Below are 25925 nucleotides of genomic sequence, written 5' to 3' on the forward strand. Positions count from 1 at the left end.
ATGTTACTCTTCATTGTGGCTAGTCTACCCAATATTTTTTAAATGAAGGGAGTGCATGACAACCGGACAATTATTATGTTCTGAGCTCTAATTAATGCAAATGACATACACCTTGTGTGTTCTTGAAAAAGGAAAAGATAGAGAAAGCACACGCACACGCACACGATCGATGCAGAAAAGTAAATGAACCAGCTAGACGCATACATAGTACATGCCACATCTGGTACCTTCCTCCCGCTTTCATGGAGTGGAATTTCCAAAGCAGAGACGATCGAGTTAGCTAGTGAGCTTGGATTTTGTGGTATCGTTTACTCTTGACTACTGGCAGCCTCTCGAGTCTTGATCGCCAGCTGCAGCCTGCCGATAAACATATGCATTTTGTTTTTCTCGTGACTCGCTCATCCAATCATATCCATATGATTCTCTTTTACCGCGTGAAAACCAATCGTGTCCAGGGGTTGATTATAGTTGACGGGCTAAAGGAGGAACATAAGCAACAGCACGTGCTAGATACCCCGCTGCCAATCGTCAAAAAGACACAAGTAAGAGCAACTCCAATGAGGCCATTCATTTTGTCCGTGGCCGTTCGTTTGGATTGGTGCGGACAAAAAAGCCGGTCCAACACGCTGACCCAAACGGATGCGCGTCCGCTTTCGTCCGTCTGCCGACCCATTCTTGGTCCATTTTTTAGCCTGATTTGCGTCGGCGCAGACACAAGACGGACGCGCGCGCTCGTCCGCTTTCTTCACCTGGCCCGCTGGTCGGTGGCACATTAGATTCACACACTCGCCCGCCTACTACGTCGCCGACGCCCCCGGCCATTTTTTTCAGATTAAAATGGATACATAGATAGTTCTAGCGTACACAGATAAAAGAAAAAGAACAACTACTCGTCGCTTTTTGACTCCGACTCGGTAATATCCTTCTTTGACATTTGAAGGTAGGCGTCCGCAAGCTGCTTGTCTTCAAAGTCCCAACCCGACGTTTCTTGTAGCTTCAGTTTCAATTGAGCTGTCTGCTTTCGCGAACGCTTGTCCTCCCGATAGGCGGCTCGCTCCCTCCTTCTCGCGTCCCTCTCCGGTCTCAATTGCTTGTAGAACCGGCGCTCGTCGATGATGTCCTGCAGGTAGCCTCCGCGCCACAGCACCAAGGCTTCCACGTCCTTCTCTGCGATGGCGAGGCGACGCTGCCGCCTCCGGTGGACACGACGATCCTCGTCGGTGAAAAGCCGCGGGAGAGGCGCCAGATCCTGCGCCCGCTGGCTCGACACGTTGGGAAAATTCATATCCCGACGAGGCCTCAGGAGGCGCCACGCCGCCGCGTCGTGCGCGCGGGCCGCCTCCTCTGCGGTGTCGAAGGTGCCGAGGACGAGACGTTTTTCGCGAAACCAGATCTCGGCGAAGAAGGCGCCGGAGCGGCGCTCGCGGACTCCGCAAAAATCCGAAGCGCGCAGACGGCGGATCGACATGGTGGCGCAGAGACGGCGAGAGTGGGCGGCCGACAGAGTGTGGAGGGAGCGCCTTCTTTATAGCGAGCGCCGGCCACGGCGCGCACGCGAACCTTTCCCGCGCGCTGGAGCGCCAAAACCAAAACCAGCGCGCGCTAGGCCGCTTTCCCCTGCGCGCGCGAACCTTTTCCCGCGCGCTGGAGCGCCAAAATCAGGGTGACGGCACGATGTTAAACGCGCACGGTCATGAAAATGGATCGGCCCATTAGACGCACTGCCGACCCAAAATTAAAAGAGGACAGACGACGGGCGGGCGGCCGACCCAAACAGATAAAAAGCGAACAAAAATGATGTCCATTTGGATCGCCCGTTGGTGTTGCTCTAAAACCGACCAGCCAAGGAGGAGTTGTTCTAAGTGACTACTGTTCAGTGCATGAATATATACCTTTTCCACTTTTGACCCGACCAATCGACCTATCCAACCCAATCCACTCCAATCTCCTCAAGCAATTTCATTCGAAGCTGTCACTTGAGTTGTTAGCCAGTTCGATAGTTCTTCTGATTTATACGACGCTAATTAAGCACTCCTATTCTGCCCCTAGAAAACAGAGCACTTTGATTCTGGAGATACATTAGTTCGGTCAGAGCAACACGAGAACTACTAGCGCATACGGACAGTCAATACACTTACACACATGCACATATATGCATAAACAGTTACAACCTGCTGCTGCTGCAGGTCAGAGGTCTCCAAAAAGAAGATCAACTCATGTGACAGACCTACTACTTTTTAATCCCCACGAGCGCCCGCCCAACTGCCCAAGCCTCATTGTCAAACGAAGACCCGTTTGTCAGACGATATGAACACCATCAACACTCAGTTTCTTGCTGACTTCAGTTTAGAGATTCTATTCCTGATTATATGACTATATATAACAATGCTACCAGTCCTAATATTATGCAAGCAACTTACAGAAACCTCAAACGAAATGGCCAGACCATAGCACGTTTCCCTACTTCTTATTCTCCACGAGCGCCCGAGCATCTTTGCCAAGCAAGACCTGGCTAGCTAGCGTCTTGTCAATTAAAGACCCGTTCGTCACAAGATACGAATTCAAGACCTGAGCATTCTTCCTTCTTGCTGACTTTATTTTGGAGATTCCCGATTATGACCATAATAATAATATTATGCAGACAGCTCGACAATAAATTCAAGCAAAATGGCCAGATTCTAGCAGTTCTATGTGTGTTATTGTCGATATACAACGGGGTCGATCGGATTCAACATGCAACAAGGAGCTTCAGACAAGTTTCACCTTACCCCTGTTGTTTCGGCTTGGGAGAAGACCACAGGGAGCTAGCTAGAGCCTGGAGCATATATTGGCGAGACTGAAGAGAACTCTCCTAGAATACGTACAACGCGGCCTTGTTTAAGATTGTTTGTGCCACGACTGAGGTTGGAATTACACACAGGGCGCAACCATTCTAGAGCACCTCCCTCCTCCCTTATGCACCATTCCATATTGCAACACAACAACGATGCGGTCGGTCGAACCTCGTTATGGATAGTACACACTGGGACCATGTCTTACTTGTCGTGCAATTGCTTCTGCAGGAAGTCGAGAACCGAGCGCCGCTGTAAAAAGTAGAGACGGAAAGTTAGGCCGGAACAACATGTGTCAGGAATCAAAGATGAAGGGGTAAAATTAGTAGCTACCCGTTGTTCTAGGCTAGCTTGCTCAGAATCTAGCTTCAACTTCTCAAGGCACTTGATTGCTTCCTCAAAACCCTCGACAGCCGCATCTTCGTTACCGAGGTTTCTATCAACATCCGCGACTTTGGCTAGAGAGGTTGCTAGATCAATGACCTACAACGAACAACCGTCAGATTGTCAGGTAATAGCAGCTAAAGCAAACAGCACCATGCAGCATAGTCCATAATTCAATGTAACAATTTGTAACTTCCAAGCGGAAAAAGTAAAAGTCTGGGTGAATAAATAAGGGTATTCGGTAAAAGTACTGAATTAAAGTACTTTAATTCCGTAAAAGTACTGAATCGAAGTACTCCTACTTGTTCAGACCATGTTATTTTTAAAAGAGCATTCTCAATCAATCACGGAGATTCATTCCGTAAAAGTACTGAATCAAACAAACAAGGTAATTTCTAAATGACATTTTGCACACTTCAGTTTGTCCACTAAAAATAAGACACCTTAGGATCCTAGTGTATGAAGTAGGTACCAAGGACAAACTTGACCAACACTTGTATTGAAGCATATTCTTCATCCATTTAGAATAAAGAAGATTGGTTATTCAAGAATAACGCCTTAGGAAATTAAACATGTTCACCACTATGCAATCAAAACAGGAGCTTGCATAAGAAGCATATAAAGTTTTATTTTGCCAACTTCCTGAGCCTATTAGTCTTATTTCTTTCCTTTCCCTTCACATCCATTATCACATATTTTCATACTATAAATGAACCCTGTATCTTTGTGCGTGGAACGCGAAGAATCACAAAAAAGACTTCAGATAACAGGTGGCAGTTTTCAAGTTATTATGCCTTCGCAAAAAACAAAAAGAATTTTTTTGCTATTATGGTAAACAACACAACCAAAGTTACATCACTTAATTTCCTATAGCTCGACTATGTCCCTTCACATCCATTATCACATATTTTCATACTATAAATGAACCCTGTATCTTTGTGCGTGGAACGGAAAGAATCAGAAAAAAGACTTCAGATAACAGGTGGCAGTTTTCAAGTTATTATGCCTTCACAAAACAAAGAAAACTACTCTATCTATTATGGTAAACAACACAACCAAAGTTGCAGCACTTAATTTCCTACAGATCTATTATGGCCTAGCACTTGATTCCATTGTAACCCTAAGACATTATACAAGACTGTTTCTTTGAGGAAGCCAACCAACAAAGTCCAGCAGTGGCCAAAAGAAACTGGACAAAAAAGGACACCCAAGGACATTTCTTAGTTAAGACAACTATGTATGTCGTTTATGTTGATGCTTAATCTTGAATTTTTAATGAATTACTCCCTCCGTAAAGAAATGTAAGAGCGTTTATAGATCACTAAAGTAGTGATCTAAACGCTCTTATATTTCTTTACAGAGGGAGTACATGACAACATGTGAGCATAGCATTCACCTGGGAGGCCACAGCTGAATGTTCCTTTACTGAATTTCTGCGAACATCTAATGAACGGGCATAATAACTTCTTGCCGATTGCAGGTCCCCGCCATAGTAGCGAAGGTCTCCAACTTTGTTAAGAGAAACTGAGAGCGTATGGACCAACTGTAGAAGAAACCAAAAGCTCAGTCGACAAGGAATTTTACTGTTAAGACTGTATGGCACTAAATTAGAATACGACCTCAAGATCCTTTTTGGGCAATTTCGACAGAAGCTCGGCACTTTCTTCATAGTAAGTGATCGCTGAAGGCGGATCTCCCAAGGTCCGACTGAAAAACAGAGTCCCGTGATGAGGACCAGGGAGAAACCAGTGAGCAATGAGTTTGCTCATCAACTAAATAAGCAAATAAGGTCACCGTGTCTCGCTGTTATAATGTGTAATGAGTAGAATGAAGGAAGTATGAAATAACATTGATTAGCTAAATCTGATGCAGAAAATTTGAAGTGCATTAATAACAGAATTTTTTTCACTAGTGGCATTAAGCATTGCAAAATTACTGATATGTGATGTGTCATTAAAAAGTAAACATATGAGTACATCATTGTCCAATACTTAAATTAAGAGAAATGAACTTAGCTATGATGAGATTTCCCATATTTCACTTTCCAAGGCTCAGAACATGCAGGTACTAGGATACATGAATAAGACACTAAGGACTGTTTTCAGAATGAGAAGTTGCTAGATCAGTGGCTATACCCACCAGTTGCCAGATTGTAAAATGATATAAGGCAAACTACACTGTCATTCATCTGTCTGTCCAATATAACAGATCCAGTTCAATAAATCATGCCTAAGAGTTGAAACCATACAATAATGGGAAGAACATTTTTAATGAATTACAGAGATTCATTGTGCAAAAGTACTGACTCAAGCAAACAAGTGGACCTCATTTTAATAAAGAGGTTACACAAACAAGAAACCAGGCTGGAATATACAGCTAAACTATCAAGCAAGAATATCCACAGGGAATTATTGCAGATTTGCTGACTTAGGCCCTGTTCGGTAATGGTCCGCTCCGGGAATCTGCGGAGCGGGTAAATGGCAACTCCACCATTTTGACCTACAGCTCCGCCAACTCCGCTCCGGGAGCAGCGGAGCGGAGCGATGCCGAACAGCCCCTTAGACTAGAATGGGTTATGCAGAGCAGACACAAAGTGTTGAACCATTACTTTCTTTATTCTCAGGAGATCCAAGGCACACTACAACCTACCAGCCATTAGTACAAAAAGTTCTAGCGGCACAGATTTTTTTTACCTAACCCCAGTTTTCTCCTGGCGGTTTATTTCATAGGTTGCCATGGTGAAAACACTAGGAAGGGGAAGTAGTCAAGAAACAAGGTCATACCAGCAATCCCCGAGCATTCCCAACACTGCCCCAAGCTGAGAACACAGGTCTAGGTTATCTTCTGAAGATTTCAACTCCTCCCTGATGTCTTCTGCACACATACTGAGCCTCGACTTTGCACTTTCAATGTTCTGTGCGCGAAAAGCCTGGAGACAAAGAAGTTAGAGGCATCACTATAGCACCAAGGTCATCGATAAATTAGTACATACATACTGGATAACCATGCAATTTTTCACAGGTTAAAGAGCTCAAAATTGGAATTGATTTGATTACTGACCCTCATGGCTTGTTGCACTAGAAAAGCACCTCTCTCCATGGAGACATCCTCGTATATCACTTTGCTCTTGCCATCCGCTGCTTCCTTGCTTTCTCCAGCAAGCGATCTCTTGATTCGGGCATGACCGTCAATGAAGCGATCGACAAGGGCCTGGAGCTCGGTATCCGGCTCGATCCCCTCTATGTCAGCACCGCACAATGGGCAGTCCTTAAAGCGTGATATGCACGCCCTGCCAAGTTTCAACATCCATTCCAGTCAGGACACAAGCAAGCAAGGAAAAATGTCTGATCCAGATGCAAAACCCATGAGAAACGCACGCACTTGCAGAACTTATGTGAGCACGGCATGCATTTGCTGGCGTCGTGGAGCAGGGCCTGGCAGACCATGCAGCTAAGGGGGCCGAGCTTGAAGGTGTTGGAGTCGTAGCCGAAGGGGCACTTTGCGGGCACCACGCGAGGGTCCTCTTCTGCGCCCTCTTCTCCGGCGGCGCGGTCGGCGCCGCTCTCCTTGTTCTCGCTGCCATGACTCTTGCCAGTCACGGGGCACGCAGCGCCGCCGCCGCTCTTGTCGGGCTTCTTGTCGGATTTCATGGGGCACACGCCGCCGGTGGTGGCTTTCGCGAACGGGCAGAGCGAGCTCATGGCGATTGTCTCTTCGCAGGTGGCTCCCTGGCCCTGCACGGCACACATGGAGCGCGAGGCGTGTCAACGGAAAATGATGCGCCGAATTGGGCGAGCGGATGCGGTCTGGTCGAGGCCCGCGGGGAGCCAGCCGCGGAGCGAGGGGAGCCATCGGGCACCTACTTCGTTCTAGCTCGCCGGAGTCGCGCTCGCTCGCCCTAATCGACAGGGGCGATTGGGGATCGATGGATTTGAGCAGGGCGAGGTACGCAACGCAAGCAATCGATCCAAGGAAGGGGATGGAATCGAGTGGAAGGGGAGCGGGGGTGCTTACCGTGCGTGGGTGCGTGGGGGCGGGCGGTTGGATCGGCGGCGACGACGGCGACGGAGGCGGAGGCGGCGGGCGAGCCGAGCCGAGCCTCTTCTGATGGATGGATAGGAGCAGGGAAATCGAATGGCGGATGTAGGTAGAGGTAGAGGTACAGAGCTCTCTTTTCCCCTGCGCGACCCGCGACAGGACACGACGCACGGAAGAGGAGGAAAGGCGATGGATGGTGGGTGGGTGGATGGGCTGGGTCCACCGATCTGGACCCGAATGAATAACCATGGGCTTCGGCCTCACGCCGTTGCTCCATCTCGCTCTTTTTCCGGTAACATAGTGGAACCGTTCCTTGGACCTTTTTTTCGAATGGCCGAGTCGGTAGATTTTGAAATTGATGAAGTCGCCATAGATATCTCGTAGTCGATGGGGACATGATACCACTGAGTGGATAGCTCCCGAAAAATTTGTGCCAAGTTTCGAATAGCTGAGTCGGTAGATTTTGAAATTGATGAAGTCACCATAGATATCTCGTAGTCGATGGGGACATGATACCACTGAGTGGATAGCTCCCGAAAGATTTGTGCCAAGTTTAGAGCCTCCCTCCCCCCCACCCCCCCCCCCCCCCAAGGCGCGCGGGACCTGATGCTTTTCTTGCACATTTTTATCAACGTGATTAGGACCTTCGTGACAAGAAGGTGAGGATGCAGTGTTGAGCATTTTGAATCGGACAGGAAACCTCGGGAAATAAACCAGACAAAAGTAACATGTGCATCTTCCTTCACTCAGTTTTGTCATATAAGTTTATGTAGTAATTAATGAACCAGGAATACTAAGCTAAATAGGAGCCACCGTAATGATTTTCGCTTCTTCGTAAATTACACCACTACACACTCTAGATCTGACAACCGTCATAAAGCTCCAAATGGTTAGAACAACCCTTGTCTTCTGTCGCTTTTTTCTTCTAAACTTCAATTAGTTTTTGTTCTTTTGTGTAAGAGTTATTGTTCTCCATACGGCCAACCCCTGGCCATCTTTGGGCTTGGGTGGCATCCTAGCCTCTTCCTGTGCTTTTTTGCATTCTTCTCGTTCTGAAAAAAATCGTCAAAATGCTCACGGTATTTTGAGCTTTGTAAATATGGATTTTCTGTAAACCAAAAATATGCAGAAAACAACAACTTCTCTGGGCATCGAATAATATGTTAGTCCGGAAAAATAATACAAACTGCTATAAAAAGTTGCCAAAAGTGATAATATAATAGTATCAAATAATCAAAAAATACAAATACATTTGAAGACATATTAAGCCTCATTTTCAGTTTTCAGAAGATACACCTAACAGTATCTAGTGGAATCCTCACTAGAAGTCATGAAATATTTCTTTCCACTTTTTGTCAACATACGACACATCTAGCACACATATGAATGTATTAGATATAATGGTGCCACTTGTCTTTCCTCGGAGGCCTTGTGAGGCTTTGCCAGGCTGATTAGCTTGAACACAAGCTTGGCACTCAAAGCCTTTGAATAAGGTGGTTTCATAATTAACCTGCAAAAAAAGATGGTTTCAGAATTAAACTGATACTGGATAACCACGTCAGAAAACCAAAATTAATGTGACAAAGTTGTGAATTCCAAATATTAGTCTCACCAGAACTAGTGCATACATGGTTCACTACTCTATTACAGAAGTCCTCCAAAGAGAGATGAAACAAGCCTCCACACTCGTAACCCTTTCCAACAAAAGATCCATACTTAGACATACCAACTTAACTGGACTCAAACACCAACTTGAACCAATCTTTCAGAAGACATGATCCACCAACGAGAACCTTCTTGATAGTAGGGAAATATTGCACATTCTTTATCTGTGTGACCTGTCCTAAAATAAACTTCTGATTGGTCGTACCAATAACAGAAGCAGGTGACCCATTCTCCATTACGACGGTGGAATCCTGGTGTGTCTGTTAAGAAATAAACAAGGATTTGTCAACACACACATGAATATTAGTAGTAGTGTCAACCCACCAATTAGTAAATTGACATACCAAAAGAACAATAGTTAAATTTGAAGGAAATATGCCCTAGAGGCAATAATAAAGTTGTTATTTATATTTCCTTATATCATGATAAATATTTATTATTCATGCTAGAACTGTATTAACCGGAAACTTAGTACATGTGTGAATACATAGACAAACGGAGTGTCACTAGTATGCCTCTACTTGACTAGCTCGTTAATCAAAGATGGTTAAGTTTCCTAGCCATGGACAAAGAGTTGTCATTTGATGAACGGGATCACATCATTAGAGAATGATGTGATTGACTTGACCCATCTGTTAGCTTAGCACTTTGATCGTTTAGTTTACTACTATTGCTTTCTCCATAACTTATACATGTTCCTATGACTATGAGATTATGCAACTCCCGAATACCGGAGGAACACTTAGTGTGCTATCAAACGTCACAACGTAACTGGGTGACCATAAAGATGCTCTACAGGTGTCTCCGATGGTGTTTGTTGAGTTGACATAGATCGAGATTAGGATTTGTCGCTCTGTGTATCGGAGAGGTATCTCTGGGCCCTCTCGGTAATGCACATCACTATAAGCCTTGCAAGCAATGTGACTAATGAGTTAGTTACGGGATGTTGCATTACAGAACGAGTAAAGAGACTTGCCGGTAACGAGATTGAACTAGGTATTGGGATACCGACGATCGAATCTCGGGCAAGTAACATACCGATGACAAAGGGAACAACGTATGTTGTTATGCGGTTTGACTGATAAAGATCTTCGTAGAATATGTAGGAACCAATATGAGCATCCAGATTCCGCTATGGGTTATTGACCGGAGATGAGTCTCTGTCATGTCTACATAGTTCTTGAACCCGTAGGGTCCGCACGCTTAACGTTCGGTGATGATTGGTATTATGAGTTTATGTGTTTTGATGTACCAAAGGTAGTTCCGAGTCCCGGATATGATCACGGACATGACGAGGAGTCTCGGAATGGTCGAGACATAAAGATCGATATATTGGAAGGCTATGTTTGGACATCGGAATGGTTACGGGTGAGTTCGGGCATTTACCGGAGTACCGGGGGGTTACCGGGACCCCTCGGGGAGTATATGGGCCTTATTGGGCCTTAGTGGAAAAGAGGAGAGGAAGACCAAGGTGGAGGGCGCGCCCCCCTAGCCCAATCCGAATTGGGTGGGGGGTCGGCCCCCCTTCCTTCCCTTTCTCTCCCCTTTCCTTCTCTCCTACTCCAACAAGGGAAAGGGGGAGTCCTACTCCCACCGGAAGTAGGACTCCCCCCTTGGGCGCGCCATAGAGGACCGGTCCTCCCCCTCCTCCACTCCTTTATATACGAGGGAGGGGGCACCCAGAGACACACAAGTTGATCTCTTAGCCGTGTGTGGTGCCCCCTCCACAGATTTCCACCTCGGTCATATCGTTGTAGTGCTAAGGCGAAGCCCTGCGTCGGTAACGTCATCATCACCGTCATCACGCTGTCGTGCTGACGAAGCTCTCCCTCGACACTCAGCTGGATATAGAGTTCGTGGGACGTCACCGAGCTAAACGTGTGCAGATCGCGGAGATGTCGTACCTTTGGTGCTAGGATCGGTCGGATCATGAAGACGTACGACTACATCAACCGCGTTGTCATAACGCTTCGACTTACGGTCTACGAGGGTACATGGACAACACTCTCCCCTCTCGTTGCTATGCATCACCTAGATGGATCTTGCGTGTGCGTAGGAAAATTTTGAAATTACTGCGCTCCCCAACAGTGGCATCCGAGGCAGGTCTATGCGTAGATGTTATATGCACGAGTAGAACACAAAGGAGTTGTGGGCGTGAGTATATACATATTGCTTGTCATCACTAGTTGATTCTTGATTCAGCGGCATTGTTGAATGAAGCGGCTCAGACTGACATTACGCATATGCGCTTACGCGAGACTGGTTCTACCAACGTGCTTCGCACACAGGTGGCTAGTGGGTGTCAGTTTCTCCAACTTTAGTTGAATCGGATTCAATGAACAGGGTTCTTTCTGAAGATCAAAAAGCAATCACTATACCGCGTTGTGTTTTTTGATGCGTAGGTAAGAACGGTTCTTGCTTAGCCCGTAGATGCCACGTAAAACTTGCAACGACAAAGTAGAGGACGTCTAACTTGTTTTTGCAGGGCATGTTGTGATGTGATATGGTCAAGACATGATGCTAAATTTTATTGTATGAGATGATCATGTTTTGTAACAAAGTTGTCGGCAACTGGCAGGAGCCATATGGTTGTCGCTTTATTGTATGAAATGCAATCGCCATGTAATTGCTTTACTTTATCACTAAGCGGTAGCGATAGTCATAGAAGCAATAGTTGGCATCAAGGTAGCGATAGTTGGCGAGACAACAATGATGCTTCGATGGAGATCAAGGTGTCAAGCCAGTGACGGTGGTGATCATGACAATGCTTTGGAGATGAAGATCAAAGACACAAGATGATGATGGCCATATCATATCACTTATATTGATTGCATGTGATGTTTATCCTTTATGCATCTTATTTTGCTTAGTGCGACGGTAGCATTATGAGATGATCCCTTACTAAAATTTCAAGGTATAAGTGTTCTCCCTGAGTATGCACCGTTGCGACAGTTCGTCGTGCCGAGACACCACATGATGATCGGGTGTGATAAGCTCTACGTTCACACACAACGGGTGCAAGCCAGTTTTGCACACGCGGAATACTCGGGTTAAACTTGACGAGCCTAGGATATGCAAATGTGGCCTCGGAACACTGAGACCGAAAGGTCGAACGTGAATCATATAGTAGATATGATCAACATTGTGATGTTCACCATTGAAAGCTACTCCATCTCACATGACGATCGGACATGGTTTAGTTGATATGGATCGCGTGATCATTTAGATGACTAGAGGGATGTCTATCTAAGTGGGAGTTCTTAAGTAATATGATTAATTGAACTTAAATTTATCATGAACTTAGTCCTGATAGCATTTGCATATCTATGTTGTAGATCAATTGCTCGCTATAGCTTCCCCATTTTATATGATATGTTCCTAGAGAAAACTATGTTGAAAGATGATAGTAGCAATGATGCGGACTGGGTCCGTGATCTGAGGATTATCATCATTGCTGCACAGAAGAATTAGTACTTGATGCACCGCTAGGTAATGGACCTATTGCAGGAGCAGATGCAGACGTTATGAACGTTTGGCAAGCTCGGTATGATGACGACTTGATAGTTTAGTGCGCCATGCTTTACGGCTTAGAACCGGGACTTCAAAAACCGTTTTGAACACCACGGAGCATATAAGATGTTCCAAGAGCTGAAATTGGTATTTCAGACTCATGCCCGAGTCGAGAGGTATGAGACCTCTGACAAGTACTTTGCCTACAAGATGGAGGAGAATAGCTTAATCAGTGAGCATGTGCTCGGAATGTCTGAGTACTACAATCGCTTGAATCAAGTGGGAGTTAATCTTCCAGATAAGATAGTGATTGACAGAGTTCTCTAGTCACTATCACCAAGTTACTGGAACTTCGTGATGAACTATAATATGCAAGGGATCACGAAAACGATTCCCAAGCTCTTCATGATGCTGAAATTGACGAAGGTAGAATTCAAGAAAGAGCATCAAGTGTTGATGGTTAATAAGACCACTAGTTTTAAGAAAAAGGGGCAAAGGAAAAGAAAGGGAACTTCAAAGAATGGAAAGCAAGTTGCCACTCCCGTGAAGAAACCCAAAACTAGACCTAAGCCAGAAACTGAGTGCTTCTACAGCAAAGGGAATGGTCACTGGAAGCGGAACTACCCCAAATACTTGGCGGATAAGAAGGATGGAAAAGTGAACAAAGGTATATTTGATATACAGATTATTGATGTGTATTTTACTAGTGTTCATATTAGCCCCTGGGTATATGATACTGATTCAGTTGCTGTGATTAGTAACTTGAAACAGGAGTTACAAAATGAACAGAAACTAGTTGAGGGCAAGGTGACGATGTGTGTTGGAAGTGATTCCAAGGTTAATAAGATCCCATCGCACACTCTCTTTACCTTTGGGAATAGTGTTCAACCTAAAATAAATGTTATTTGGTGTTTGTGTTGAGCATAAATATGATTGGATCATGTTTATTGCAATAAGGTTATTCATTTAAGTCAAAGAATAATTGTTGTTCTATTTACATGAATAAAACCTTCTATGGTCATACACTCAATATAAATGGTTTATTGAATCTCGATCATAGTGATACACATATTCATAACATTGAAGCCAAAAGACGCAAAGTTAATAATGATAGTGCAACTTATATGTGGCACTGCCGTTTAGGTCATATTTGTTGGGGAATGTAGTAATTTCAAAAATTTCCTACGCACACGCAAGATCATGGTAATGCATAGCAATGAGAGAGGAGAGTGTTGTCTACGTACCCTCGTAGACCGGCAACGGAAGCGTTGACACAACGTAGAGGAAGTAGTCGTACGTCTTCCCGATCCGACCGATCCAAGTACCAAACGTATGGCACCTCCGAGTTCTGCACACGTTCAACTCGGTGACGTCCCTCGAGCTCCGATCCAGCAAAGTGTTGAGGGAGAGTTTCGTCAGCACGACGGCGTGATGACGGTGATGATGTTCTACCGACGCAGGGCTTCGCCTAAGCTCCGCTACGATATGACCGAGGTGGAATATGGTGGAAGGGGGCACCGCACACGGCTAAGGAACGATCACGAAGATCAACTTGTGTATATGGGGTGCCCCCACCCCCGTATATAAAGGAGTGGAGGAGGGGGAGAGGGCCGGCCCCTATGTAGCGCCCTGGAGGAGTCCTACTCCCACCTGGAGTAGGATTCCTCCCTTCCCTAGTTGGAGTAGGAGAGGAAGGGAAGGAGGAGTAGGAGAGAAGGAAAGTGTTGGAAATATGCCCTAGAGGCAATAATAAAAGGATTATTATTATATTTCCTTGTTCATGATAATTGTCTTTTATTCATGCTATAATTGTGTTATCCGGAAATCGTAATACATGTGTGAATACATAGACACCAACATGTCCCTAGTAAGCCTCTAGTTGACTAGCTCGTTGATCAACAGATAGTCATGGTTTCCTGACTATGGACATTGGATGTCATTGATAACGAGATCACATCATTAGGAGAATGATGTGATGGACAAGACCCAATCCTAAACATAGCACAAGATCGTATAGTTCGTTTGCTAGAGTTTTTCCAATGTCAAGTATCTTTTCCTTAGACCATGAGATCGTGTAAATCCCGGATACCGTAGGAGTGCTCTGGGTGTACCAAACGTCACAATGTAACTGGGTGACTATAAAGGTATACTACGGGTATCTCCGAAAGTGTCTGTTGGGTTGACACGGATCAAGACTGGGATTTGTCACTCCGTATGACAGAGAGGTATCTCTGGGCCCACTCGGTAATGCATCATCATAATGAGCTCAAAGTGACCAAGTGTCTGGTCACGGGATCATGCATTACGGTACGAGTAAAGTGACTTGCCGGTAACGAGATTGAACGAGGTATTGGGATACCGACGATCGAATCTCGGGCAAGTAACGTACCGATTGACAAAGGGAATTGTATACGGGGTTGCTTGAATCCTCGACATTGTGGTTCATCCGATGAGATCATCGAGGAGCATGTGGGAGCCAACATGGGTATCCAGATCCCGCTGTTGGTTATTGACCGGAGAGCCATCTCGGTCATGTCTACATGTCTCCCGAACCCGTAGGGTCTACACACTTAAGGTTCGGTGACGCTAGGGTTGTAGAGATATGTATATGCAGTAACCCGAAAGTTGTTCAGAGTCCCGGATGAGATCCCGTACGTCACGAGGAGTTCCAGAATGGTCCGCAGGTAAAGAATTATATATAGGGAGTGCTATTTCGGCCATCGGGACAAGTTTCAGGGTCACCGGTATTGTACCGGGACCACCGGAAGGGTCCCGGGGGTCCACCGGGTGGGGCCACCTATCCCAGAGGGCCCCATGGGCTGAAGTGGGAGGGGAACCAGCCCCTAGTGGGCTGATGTGCCCCCCTTGGGCCTTCCCCCTGCGCCTAGGGTTGGGAACCCTAGGGTGGGGGGCGCCCCACTTGCCTTGGGGGGCACTCCACCCCCCTTGGCCGCCGCCCCTTGGGAGATTGGATCTCCAGGGCTGGCGCCCCCCCGTTGGGGACCCTATATATAGAGGGGGAGGGAGGGCATCCGCCACCCCATGCCCCTGGCGCCTCCCTCTCCCCTCCAAGACCTCCTCCTCCTCCGTAGAGAACGGCGAAGCCCTGCTGCGGTGACTGCTGCATCCACCACCACGCCGTCGTGCTGCTGGATCTTCATCAACCTCTCCTTCCCCCTTGCTGGATCAAGAAGGAGGAGACTTCGCGCTGACCGTACGTGTGTTGAACGCGGAGGTGTCGTCCGTTCGGCGCTAGGATCTCCGGTGATTTGGATCATGTCGAGTACGACTTCCTCATCCCCGTTCTTTGAACGCTTCCGCGCGTGATCTACAAAGGTATGTAGATGCAATCCGATCACTCGTTGCTAGATGAACTCATAGATGGATCTTGGTGAAACCATAGGAAATTTTTTGTTTTCTGCAACGTTCCCCAACAGTGGCATCATGAGCCAGGTTTATGCGTAGTTCTCTTTGCACGAGTAGAACACAATTTGTTGTGGGCGTAGATGTTGTCAACTTTCTTGCCGCTACTAGTCTTATTTTGCTTCAGCGGTATTGTGGGATGAAGCGGCCCGGACCGACCTTACACGTACGCTTACGTGAGACTGGTTCCACCGACTGACATGCACTAGTTGCATAAGGTGGCTAGCGGGTGTCTGTCTCTCCCACTTTAGTTGGAGCGGATTCGATGAAAAGGGTCCTTATGAAGGGTAAATAGAAGTTGACAAATCATGTTGTGGCTTTTACGTAGGTAAGAAAACGTTCTTGCTAGAACCCTATTGCAGCCACGTAAAACTCGCAACAACAATTAGAGGACGTCTAACTTGTTTTTGCAGCAAGTGCTTTGTGATGTGATATGGCCAAAGTTGTGATGAATGATGAATGATATATATGTGATGTATGAGATCATGTTCTTGTAATAGGAATCACGACTTGCATGTCGATGAGTATGACAACCGGCAGGAGCCATAGGAGTTGTCTTTATTTTTTGTATGACCTGCGTGTCATTGTGAAACGCCATGTAAATTACTTTACTTTATTGCTAAACGTGTTAGCCATAGTAGTAGAAGTAATAGTTGGCAAGCAACTTCATGGAGACACGATGATGGAGATCATGATGATGGAGATCATGGTGTCATGCCAGTGACAAGATGATCATGGAGCCCCAAGATGGAGATCAAAGGAGCTATGTGATATTGGCCATATCATGTCACTATTATTATTTGATTGCATGTGATGTTTATCATGTTTTTGCATCTTGTTTACTTAGAACGACGGTAGTAAATAAGATGATCCCTCATAATAATTTCAAGAAAGTGTTTCCCCTAACTGTGCGCCATTGCGACAGTTCGTTGTTTCGAAGCACCACGTGATGATCGGGTGTGATAGATTCCAACGTTCACATACAACGGGTGTAAGACAGATTTACACATGCAAACACTTAGGTTGACTTGACGAGCCTAGCATGTACAGACATGGCCTCGGAACACAGAAGACCAAAGGGTCAAACATGAGTCGTATAGAAGATACGATCAACATGAAGATGTTCACCGATGTTGACTAGTCCGTCTCACGTGATGACCGGACACGGCCTAGTTAACTCGGATCATGTTATACTTAGATGACTGGAGGGATGTCTATCTGAGTGGGAGTTCATTATATAATTTGATTAGATGAACTTAATTATCATGAACTTAGTCTAAAATCTTTACAATATGTCTTGTAGATCAAATGGCCCACGTTGTCCTCAACTTCAACACGTTCCTAGAGAAAACCAAGCTGAAAGACGATGGCAGCAATTATACGGACTGGGTCCGGAACCTGAGGATCATCCTCATAGCTGCCAAGAAAGATTATGTCCTAGAAGCACCGCTAGGTGACGCACCCGTCCCACAGAATCAAGACGTTATGAACGCTTGGCAGACACGTGCTGATGACTACTCCCTCGTTCAGTGCGGCATGCTTTACAGCTTAGAACCGGGGCTCCAAAAGCGTTTTGAGAGACACGGAGCATATGAGATGTTCGAAGAGCTGAAAATGGTTTTTCAAGCTCATGCCCGGGTCGAGAGATATGAAGTCTCCGACAAGTTCTTCAGCTGTAAGATGGAGGAAAGTAGTTCTGTCAGTGAGCACATACTCACTATGTCTGGATTACATAACCGCTTAACTCAGCTGGGAGTTAATCTCCCGGATGACGCGGTCATTGACAGAATCCTTCAGTCGCTTCCACCGAGCTACAAGAGCTTTGTGATGAACTTCAATATGCAGGGGATGGAAAAGACCATTCCTGAGGTATTTTCAATGCTGAAATCAGCAGAGGTAGAAGTCAAAAAGGAACATCAAGTGTTGATGGTCAATAAAACCACCAAGTTCAAGAAAGGCAAGGGTAAAAAGAACTTCAAGAAGGACGGCAAGGGAGTTGCCGCGCCCGGTAAGCAAGCTGCCGGGAAGAAGCCAAAGAATGGACCCAAGCCCGAGACTGAGTGCTTTTATTGCAAGGGAAGTGGTCACTGGAAGCGGAACTGCCCCAAATACTTAGCGGACAAGAAGGCCGGCAACACAAAAGGTATATGTGATATACATGTAATTGATGTGTACCTTACCAGTATTCGTAGTAGCTCCTGGGTATTTGATACCGGTGCGGTTGCTCACATTTGTAACTCAAAGCAGGAGCTGCAAAATAAACGGAGACTGGCGAAGAACGAGGTGACGATGCGCGTCGGGAATGGTTCCAAGGTCGATGTGATCGCCGTCGGCACGCTACCTCTACATTTACCCATGGGATTAGTTTTAAACCTCAATAATTGTTATTTAGTACCAGCTTTGAGCATGAACATTGTATCAGGATCTCGTTTAATTCGAGATGGCTACTCATTTAAATCCGAGAATAATGGTTGTTCTATTTATATGAGAGATATGTTTTATGGTCATGCTCTTATGGTGAATGGTTTATTCTTAATGAATCTCGAGCGTAATGCTCCACATATTCATAGTGTGAATACCAAAAGATGTAAGGTTGATAATGATAGTCCCACATACTTGTGGCACTGCCGCCTTGGTCACATAGGTGTCAAACGCATGAAGAAGCTCCATGCAGATGGGCTTTTAGAGTCTCTTGATTACGAATCATTTGACACGTGCGAACCATGCCTCATGGGTAAGATGACCAAGACTCCGTTCTCAGGAACAATGGAGCGAGCAACCAACCTATTGGAAATCATACATACTGATGTGTGCGGTCCAATGAGTGTTGAGGCTCGTGGTGGCTATCGTTAAGTTCTCACCCTCACTGATGACTTGAGTAGATATGGGTATGTCTACTTAATGAAACACAAGTCTGAAACCTTTGAAAAGTTCAAGGAATTTCAGAGTGAGGTTGGGAATCAATGTGACAAAAAAATCAAGTTTTTGCGATCAGATCGTGGAGGAGAATACTTGAGTCACGAATTTGGCACACACTTAAGAAAATATGGAATAGTTTCACAACTCACGCCACCTGGAACACCTCAGCGTAATGGTGTGTCCGAACGTCGTAATCGCACTCTATTGGATATGGTGCGATCTATGATGTCTCTTACCGATTTACCGCTGTCATTTTGGGGCTATGCTTTAGAGACTGCCGCATTCACTTTAAATAGGGCTCCGTCGAAATCCGTTGAGACGACACCATATGAATTATGGTTTGGGAAGAAGCCTAAGCTGTCGTTTCTAAAAGTTTGGGGATGCGATGCTTATGTCAAGAAACTTCAACCTGAAAAGCTCGAACCCAAGTCGGAAAAATGCGTCTTCATAGGATACCCTAAAGAAACTATTGGGTATACCTTCTACCTCAGATCCGAAGGCAAGATCTTTGTTGCCAAGAATGGATCCTTTCTAGAGAAAGAGTTTCTCTCGAAAGAAGTAAGTGGGAGGAAAGTAGAGCTTGATGAAGTACTGCCTCTTGAAGCAGAGAGTAGTGTAGCTCAGGAAAATGTTCCTGTGGTGCCTGCACCAATTAGAGAGGAAGTTAATGATGATGATGAAGATATTTCTGATCAAGCTCCTACTGAACTTCGAAGGTCCACAAGGACACGTTCCGCACCAGAGTGGTACGGCAACCCTGTCTTGGAAATCATGTTGTTAGACAACGGTGAACCTTCGAACTATGAAGAAGCGATGGCAGGCCCGGATTCCGACAAATGGCTGGAAGCCATGAAATCCGAGATAGGATCCATGTATGAAAATGAAGTATGGACTTTGACTGACTTGCCCGATGATCGGCGAGCCATAGAAAATAAATGGATCTTTAAGAAGAAGACAGACGCGGATGGTAATGTGACCATTTATAAAGCTAGGCTTGTCGCTAAGGGTTATCGACAAGTTCAAGGGGTTGACTACGATGAGACATTCTCTCCCGTGGCAAAGCTGAAGTCCGTCCGAATCATGTTAGCAATTGCCGCATACTATGATTATGAGATATGGCAAATGGACGTCAAAACGGCATTCCTTAACGGTTATCTTAAGGAAGAACTGTATATGATGCAGCCGGAAGGTTTTGTCGATCCTAAGAATGCTGACAAGGTGTGCAAGCTCCAACGCTCGATTTATGGGCTGGTGCAAGCATCTCGGAGTTGGAACATTCACTTTGATGAGATGATCAAAGCGTTTGGGTTTATGCAGACTTATGGAGAAGCCTGCGTTTACAAGAAAGTGAGTGGGAGCTCTGTAGCATTTCTCATATTATATGTAGATGACATACTTTTGATGGGAAATGATATAGAGCTTTTGGACAGCATTAAGGCCTACTTGAATAAGAGTTTTTCAATGAAGGACCTTGGAGAAGCTGCTTATATATTAGGCATCAAGATCTATAGAGATAGATCAAGACGCCTCATAGGTCTTTCACAAAGCACATACCTTGATAAGATATTGAAGAAGTTCAATATGGATCAGTCTAAGAAGGGGTTCTTGCCTGTGTTGCAAGGTGTGAAATTGAGCCCAGCTCAATGTCCGACCACGGCAGAAGATATAGAAGAGATGAGTGTCATCCCCTATACCTCAGCCATAGGTTCCATTATGTATGCCATGCTGTGTACCAGACCTGATGTAAACCTTGCCGTAAGTTTGGTAGGTAGGTACCAAAGTAATCCCGGCAAGGAACACTGGACATCGGTCAAGAATATCCTGAAGTACCTAAAAAGGACTAAGGAAATGTTTCTCGTTTATGGAGGTGACGAAGAGCTCGTCGTAAAGGGTTACGTCGATGCTAGCTTCAACACAGATATGGATGACTCTAAGTCACAAACCGGATACATGTATATTTTGAATGGTGGGGCAGTAAGCTGGTGCAGTTGCAAGCAAAGCGTTGTGGCGGGATCTACATGTGAAGCGGAGTACATGGCAGCCTCGGAGGCAGCACACGAAGCAGTCTGGGTGAAGGAGTTCATTACCGACCTAGGAGTCATACCCAATGCGTCGGGCCCGATGACTCTCTTCTGTGACAACACTAGAGCTATTGCCCTTGCCAAGGAGCCCGGGTTTCACAGGAAGACCAGGCATATCAAGCGTCGCTTCAACTCCATTCGTGAAAGTGTTCAAAATGGAGACATAGATATTTGTAAAGTACATACGGACCTGAATGTAGCAGATCCGTTGACTAAACCTCTCCCTAGAGCAAAACATGATCAACACCAGAATTCCATGGGTGTTCGATTCATCACAATGTAACTAGATTATTGACTCTAGTGCAAGTGGGAGACTGTTGGAAATATGCCCTAGAGGCAATAATAAAAGGATTATTATTATATTTCCTTGTTCATGATAATTGTCTTTTATTCATGCTATAATTGTGTTATCCGGAAATTGTAATACATGTGTGAATACATAGACACCAACATGTCCCTAGTAAGCCTCTAGTTGACTAGCTCGTTGATCAACAGATAGTCATGGTTTCCTGACTATGGACATTGGATGTCATTGATAACGAGATCACATCATTAGGAGAATGATATGATGGACAAGACCCAATCCTAAACATAGCACAAGATCGTATAGTTCGTTTGCTAGAGTTTTTCCAATGTCAAGTATCTTTTCCTTAGACCATGAGATCGTGTAACTCCCGGATACCGTAGGAGTGCTCTGGGTGTACCAAACGTCACAACGTAACTGGGTGACTATAAAGGTATACTACGGGTATCTCTGAAAGTGTCTGTTGGGTTGACACGGATCAAGACTGGGATTTGTCACTCCGTATGACGGAGAGGTATCTCTGGGCCCACTCGGTAATGCATCATCATAATGAGCTCAAAGTGACCAAGTGTCTGGTCACGGGATCATGCATTACGGTACGAGTAAAGTGACTTGCCGGTAACGAGATTGAACGAGGTATTGGGATACCGACGATCGAATCTCGGGCAAGTAACGTACCGATTGACAAAGGGAATTGTATACGGGGTTGCTTGAATCCTCGACATTGTGGTTCATCCGATGAGATCATCGAGGAGCATGTGGGAGCCAACATGGGTATCCAGATCCCGCTGTTGGTTATTGACCGGAGAGCCATCTCGGTCATGTCTACATGTCTCCCGAACCCGTAGGGTCTACACACTTAAGGTTCGGTGACGCTAGGGTTGTAGAGATATGTATATGCAGTAACCCGAAAGTTGTTCGGAGTCCCGGATGAGATCCCGGACGTCACGAGGAGTGCCGAAATGGTCCGGAGGTAAAGAATTATATATAGGAAGTGCTATTTTGGCCATCGGGACAAGTTTCGGGGTCACCGATATTGTACCGGGACCACCGTAAGGGTCCCGGGGGTCCACCGGGTGGGGCCACCTATCCCGGAGGGCCCCATGGGCTGAAGTGGGAGGGGAACCAGCCCCTAGTGGGCTGGTGTGCCCCCCTTGGGCCTTCCCCCTGCGCCTAGGGTTGGGAACCCTAGGGTGGGGGGCGCCCCACTTGCCTTGGGGGGCACTCCACCCCCCTTGGCCGCCGCCCCTTGGGAGATTGGATCTCCAGGGCCGGAGCCCCCCCCTTGGGGACCCTATATATAGAGGGGGGGAGGGAGGGCAGCCGCCACCCGATGCCCCTGGCGCCTCCCTCTCCCCTCCAAGACCTCCTCCTCCTCCGTAGAGAACGGCGAAGCCCTGCTGCGGTGACTGCTGCATCCACCACCACGCCGTCGTGCTGCTGGATCTTCATCAACCTCTCCTTCCCCCTTGCTGGATCAAGAAGGAGGAGACGTCACGCTGACCGTACGTGTGTTGAACGCGGAGGTGCCGTCCGTTCGGCGCTAGGATCTCCGGTGATTTGGATCACGTCGAGTACGACTTCCTCATCCCCGTTCTTTGAACGCTTCCGCGCGTGATCTACAAAGGTATGTAGATGCAATCCGATCACTCGTTGCTAGATGAACTCATAGATGGATCTTGGTGAAACCGTAGGAAATTTTTTGTTTTCTGCAACGTTCGTGTAACACCCTCGATGCGACTATAGCTCCCACGTGTCGAGGCACGACTTAGAGACATAATCGCATTGAAGGCATATGTCGCAAGTTAGGCAATCTTCACAACATCCCATGTACTATAATAATGTAAGGGGAGAAAACATAGTTGGCTTACACTCGCCACGTCAATCAAGTACATAAATAACATTACATCATCCAAACACTCATGGCCCGACTACGGCGCCAAAATAAAAGAGAACCCAACATGCGACACGGTCCCAATCACCCCCAACTGGGCACCACTACTGATCATCGGGAAAGGAAACGTAGTAATGTTGAGAGTCTTCGTCAAACTCCCACTTGAGCTCATACGTGTCTGCTGGAGCGGAATCATCAGGCCCTGCATCTGGTGTAATAGTAATCTGTGAGCCACAGGGACTCAGCAATCTCGCACCCTCGCGATCAAGACTATTTAAGCTTATAGGTATGGCAAGGTAAATATGAGTGGAGCTGCAGCAAGCGACTAGCAAGTATGGTGGCTAACTTATTCGCAAAAGAGAGCGAGAAGAGGAGGCAAAGCGCAAGCGAGAAACTAGAGAGCAACTTGCGCAAACATCACTCCAACACCGTGTCCACTTCCCGAACTCCGCCGAGAAGAGGCCATCATGGTAACACACTCGGTTGATTCATTTTAATTAAGTTAAGGTTCAAGTTATCTACAACCGGACATTAACAAATTCCCATCTTCCCATAACCGCGGGCACGGCTTTCGAAAGTTCAAATCCCTGCAGGGGAGTCCCAACTTAGCCCATGACAAGCTCTCACGGTCAACGAAGGAATAGACCTCCTCCTAAGACGTTCCGATCAGACTCGGTATCTCGGTAATTCAAGACACTTCGACAGGTTAAAACAAGACCAGCAACACCGCCCGAATGTGCCGAAAAATCCCGATAGGAGCTGCACATATCTCTTTCTCAAGGCACACTCAGATTGTCCTAGGTACGGGTAGGCCAGCCCAGAGTTGCCCCTGGTGGCCACCGGTAGCTGACAGGTGGACCAACACTCAGAGGAGCACTGGCCCGGGGGGGTTAAAATAAAGATGACCCTTGAGTCTGCAGAACCCAAGGGAAAGAAAAGGCTAGGTGGCAAATGGTAAAACCAAGGTTGGGCATTGCTGGAAAAGCTTTAATCAAGGCGAACTATCAAGGGGTTCCCATTATAACCCAACCGCGTAAGGAACGCAAAATCTGGGAACATAACACCGATATGACGGAAAACTAGGGCGGCAAGAGTGGGACAAAACACTAGGCGAGAGGCCGAGCCTTCCACCCTTTACCAAGTATATAGATGCATTTAAGATAACAAGATAATATAAAGATATCCCAACCAGTAAATAAAAGATGTTCCAACAAGGAACGGCCTCCAATCTTCACCTGCAACTAGCAACACTATAAGAGGGGCTGAGCAAAGCGGTAACATAGCCAATCAACGGTTTGCTAGGACAATGGTGGGTTAGAGGTTTGACATGGCAATTTGGGAGGCTTGCAAGCAAGTGGTAGGCATCGTCGCATTGGCATAGCAAAAGAGTGAGCACACTAGCATAGAAAAGATAGTAGTGATTTCGAGGGTATAATCATCTTGCCTGCACGGTTGTCAGAGTTGACTGGATCCTCAAAAGCAAACTCAACGGGCTCCTCGTTTGTGAACTCGTCTCCCGGCTCTACCCAAACAAGACAAACAAGCAACAAGGATACAATCAACCACGTGCAAGACCAAGCAATATGATGAAATGATGATATGCTATGCGGAATGCGATGCGGGATGCAAAATGCAAGATATGACAGGAAATGCATGAACCTGGCCTCAACTTGGAAAACCAAGTGTGCCACTGGAAAGATGAGATGAAATCGCTTGAAAACGATATAAAGAACGCCGCAATCGGAGTTACGGTTTGGAAATGGCAAGCGATTCAAAAATGACACCGGTCTGCAATTTACAGCAAGTAGGCATCTAAATTCAACGAAATGAACATGCTACAGCATCCAAACATGACAAAAAAATACATGGCAGGGATGCACACAAGATGCTTGACAAAAGTCTAGCACTGAGCTACGGCCAATTCATCCATTAACAGGTTCAAACAAGCATGGCAAAAATGCATATGGCAAACAGATCTCAGACTTAGTGAAATCAACACTTGTCTGGAATTTCAGATCAGCTAGCCCTCTTCGGAGCAACAAAACTACATGCTACAGGATCTGAACATGGCAAAGTAAAGCATGGCATGGAGCTACTCAAAGAGCTTAACAAAAGTCCCTTAGTGACCTTGAGCCAAAAGGGATCAGAAAATACAATTGCAAGCATGTGAACATAGCAAAAACGTAATCAGTTTTCAGATTTAGTGAAAACTGGAGCATGCTGAAATATAACTCAAGTAGGCATGTTTACAAGCTCGATGCACTCACTACGGTGCAAGTCATGGCAAGACAAGCATACATTCATCAAGAAGGCACAAAATGCAAGCTAGACATGGCAAGAACAATAGCATAGCATGCACGGATCAACTACATCACCGGCAAAATTGCAAACAAGTTGACAATCTGCCCCGATTCACAAAGTAGCAAAAGTAGAGCTCGATTCACTCAAGCTAGGTTGCTCCATAATTGCAAACAAAGACATGGATGGATAGAGCACTACAATATTAACAAAACACCCTTACTGGTCATCCTCAAAAGAGGCACGGATCAATAGGAAACAACATGAACATATGGCATCATGAGATAAACAGCTCCAGGACTTCGTGAAAATACTAAGTCCCTGAAAACAGAATTAGCAAGTGCACCACTTTGCAAGCTTGCACAAGTCACCACACACATCCTAAAAATACATGGGTTGCACCTCTGGAGAGATGACAAAACCTTTAACAAAACATATGTAGAACTCACGGGCATATCATGCACACAATAATCATGGCAAAAATGACAAAAGTGCTAAACGGAGTAGCAGATCTGACAATTAACTCAAGTAGCCCTCTTCTAACAGCATTTCGGGCACCAAGATGAACTCAAATGAAA

General features: G+C 45.9%; 2 protein-coding genes across 2 annotated transcripts; both read right to left on the reverse strand.

The window, feature by feature from the left end:
* Nucleotides 1–886: 886 nt before the first annotated feature.
* Nucleotides 887–1468, reverse strand: LOC147978412 (uncharacterized). The gene has a single exon (XM_087514746.1). It carries the CDS (start codon nt 1466–1468, stop codon nt 887–889), a length of 582 nt encoding a protein of 193 aa, XP_087370872.1.
* A 1189-nt stretch (nt 1469–2657) lies between these two features.
* On the reverse strand, nt 2658–7504 carry LOC125542677 (zinc ion binding protein). The gene is made up of 8 exons (XM_048705810.2): nt 7230–7504; nt 6597–6949; nt 6276–6504; nt 5999–6144; nt 4835–4922; nt 4612–4758; nt 3165–3314; nt 2658–3083 (listed from the first exon to the last, which is right to left on the reverse strand). Exons 1-8 carry the CDS (start codon nt 7500–7502, stop codon nt 3036–3038), a joined length of 1434 nt encoding a protein of 477 aa, XP_048561767.2. The 5' UTR covers nt 7503–7504; the 3' UTR covers nt 2658–3035.
* Nucleotides 7505–25925: the final 18421 nt, after the last annotated feature.

The sequence above is a fragment of the Triticum urartu genome, chromosome 3A (genome assembly GCF_056163025.1).
Source record: "Triticum urartu cultivar PI428250 chromosome 3A, HENAU_Tu73, whole genome shotgun sequence".
Lineage (NCBI taxonomy): Eukaryota > Viridiplantae > Streptophyta > Magnoliopsida > Poales > Poaceae > Triticum > Triticum urartu.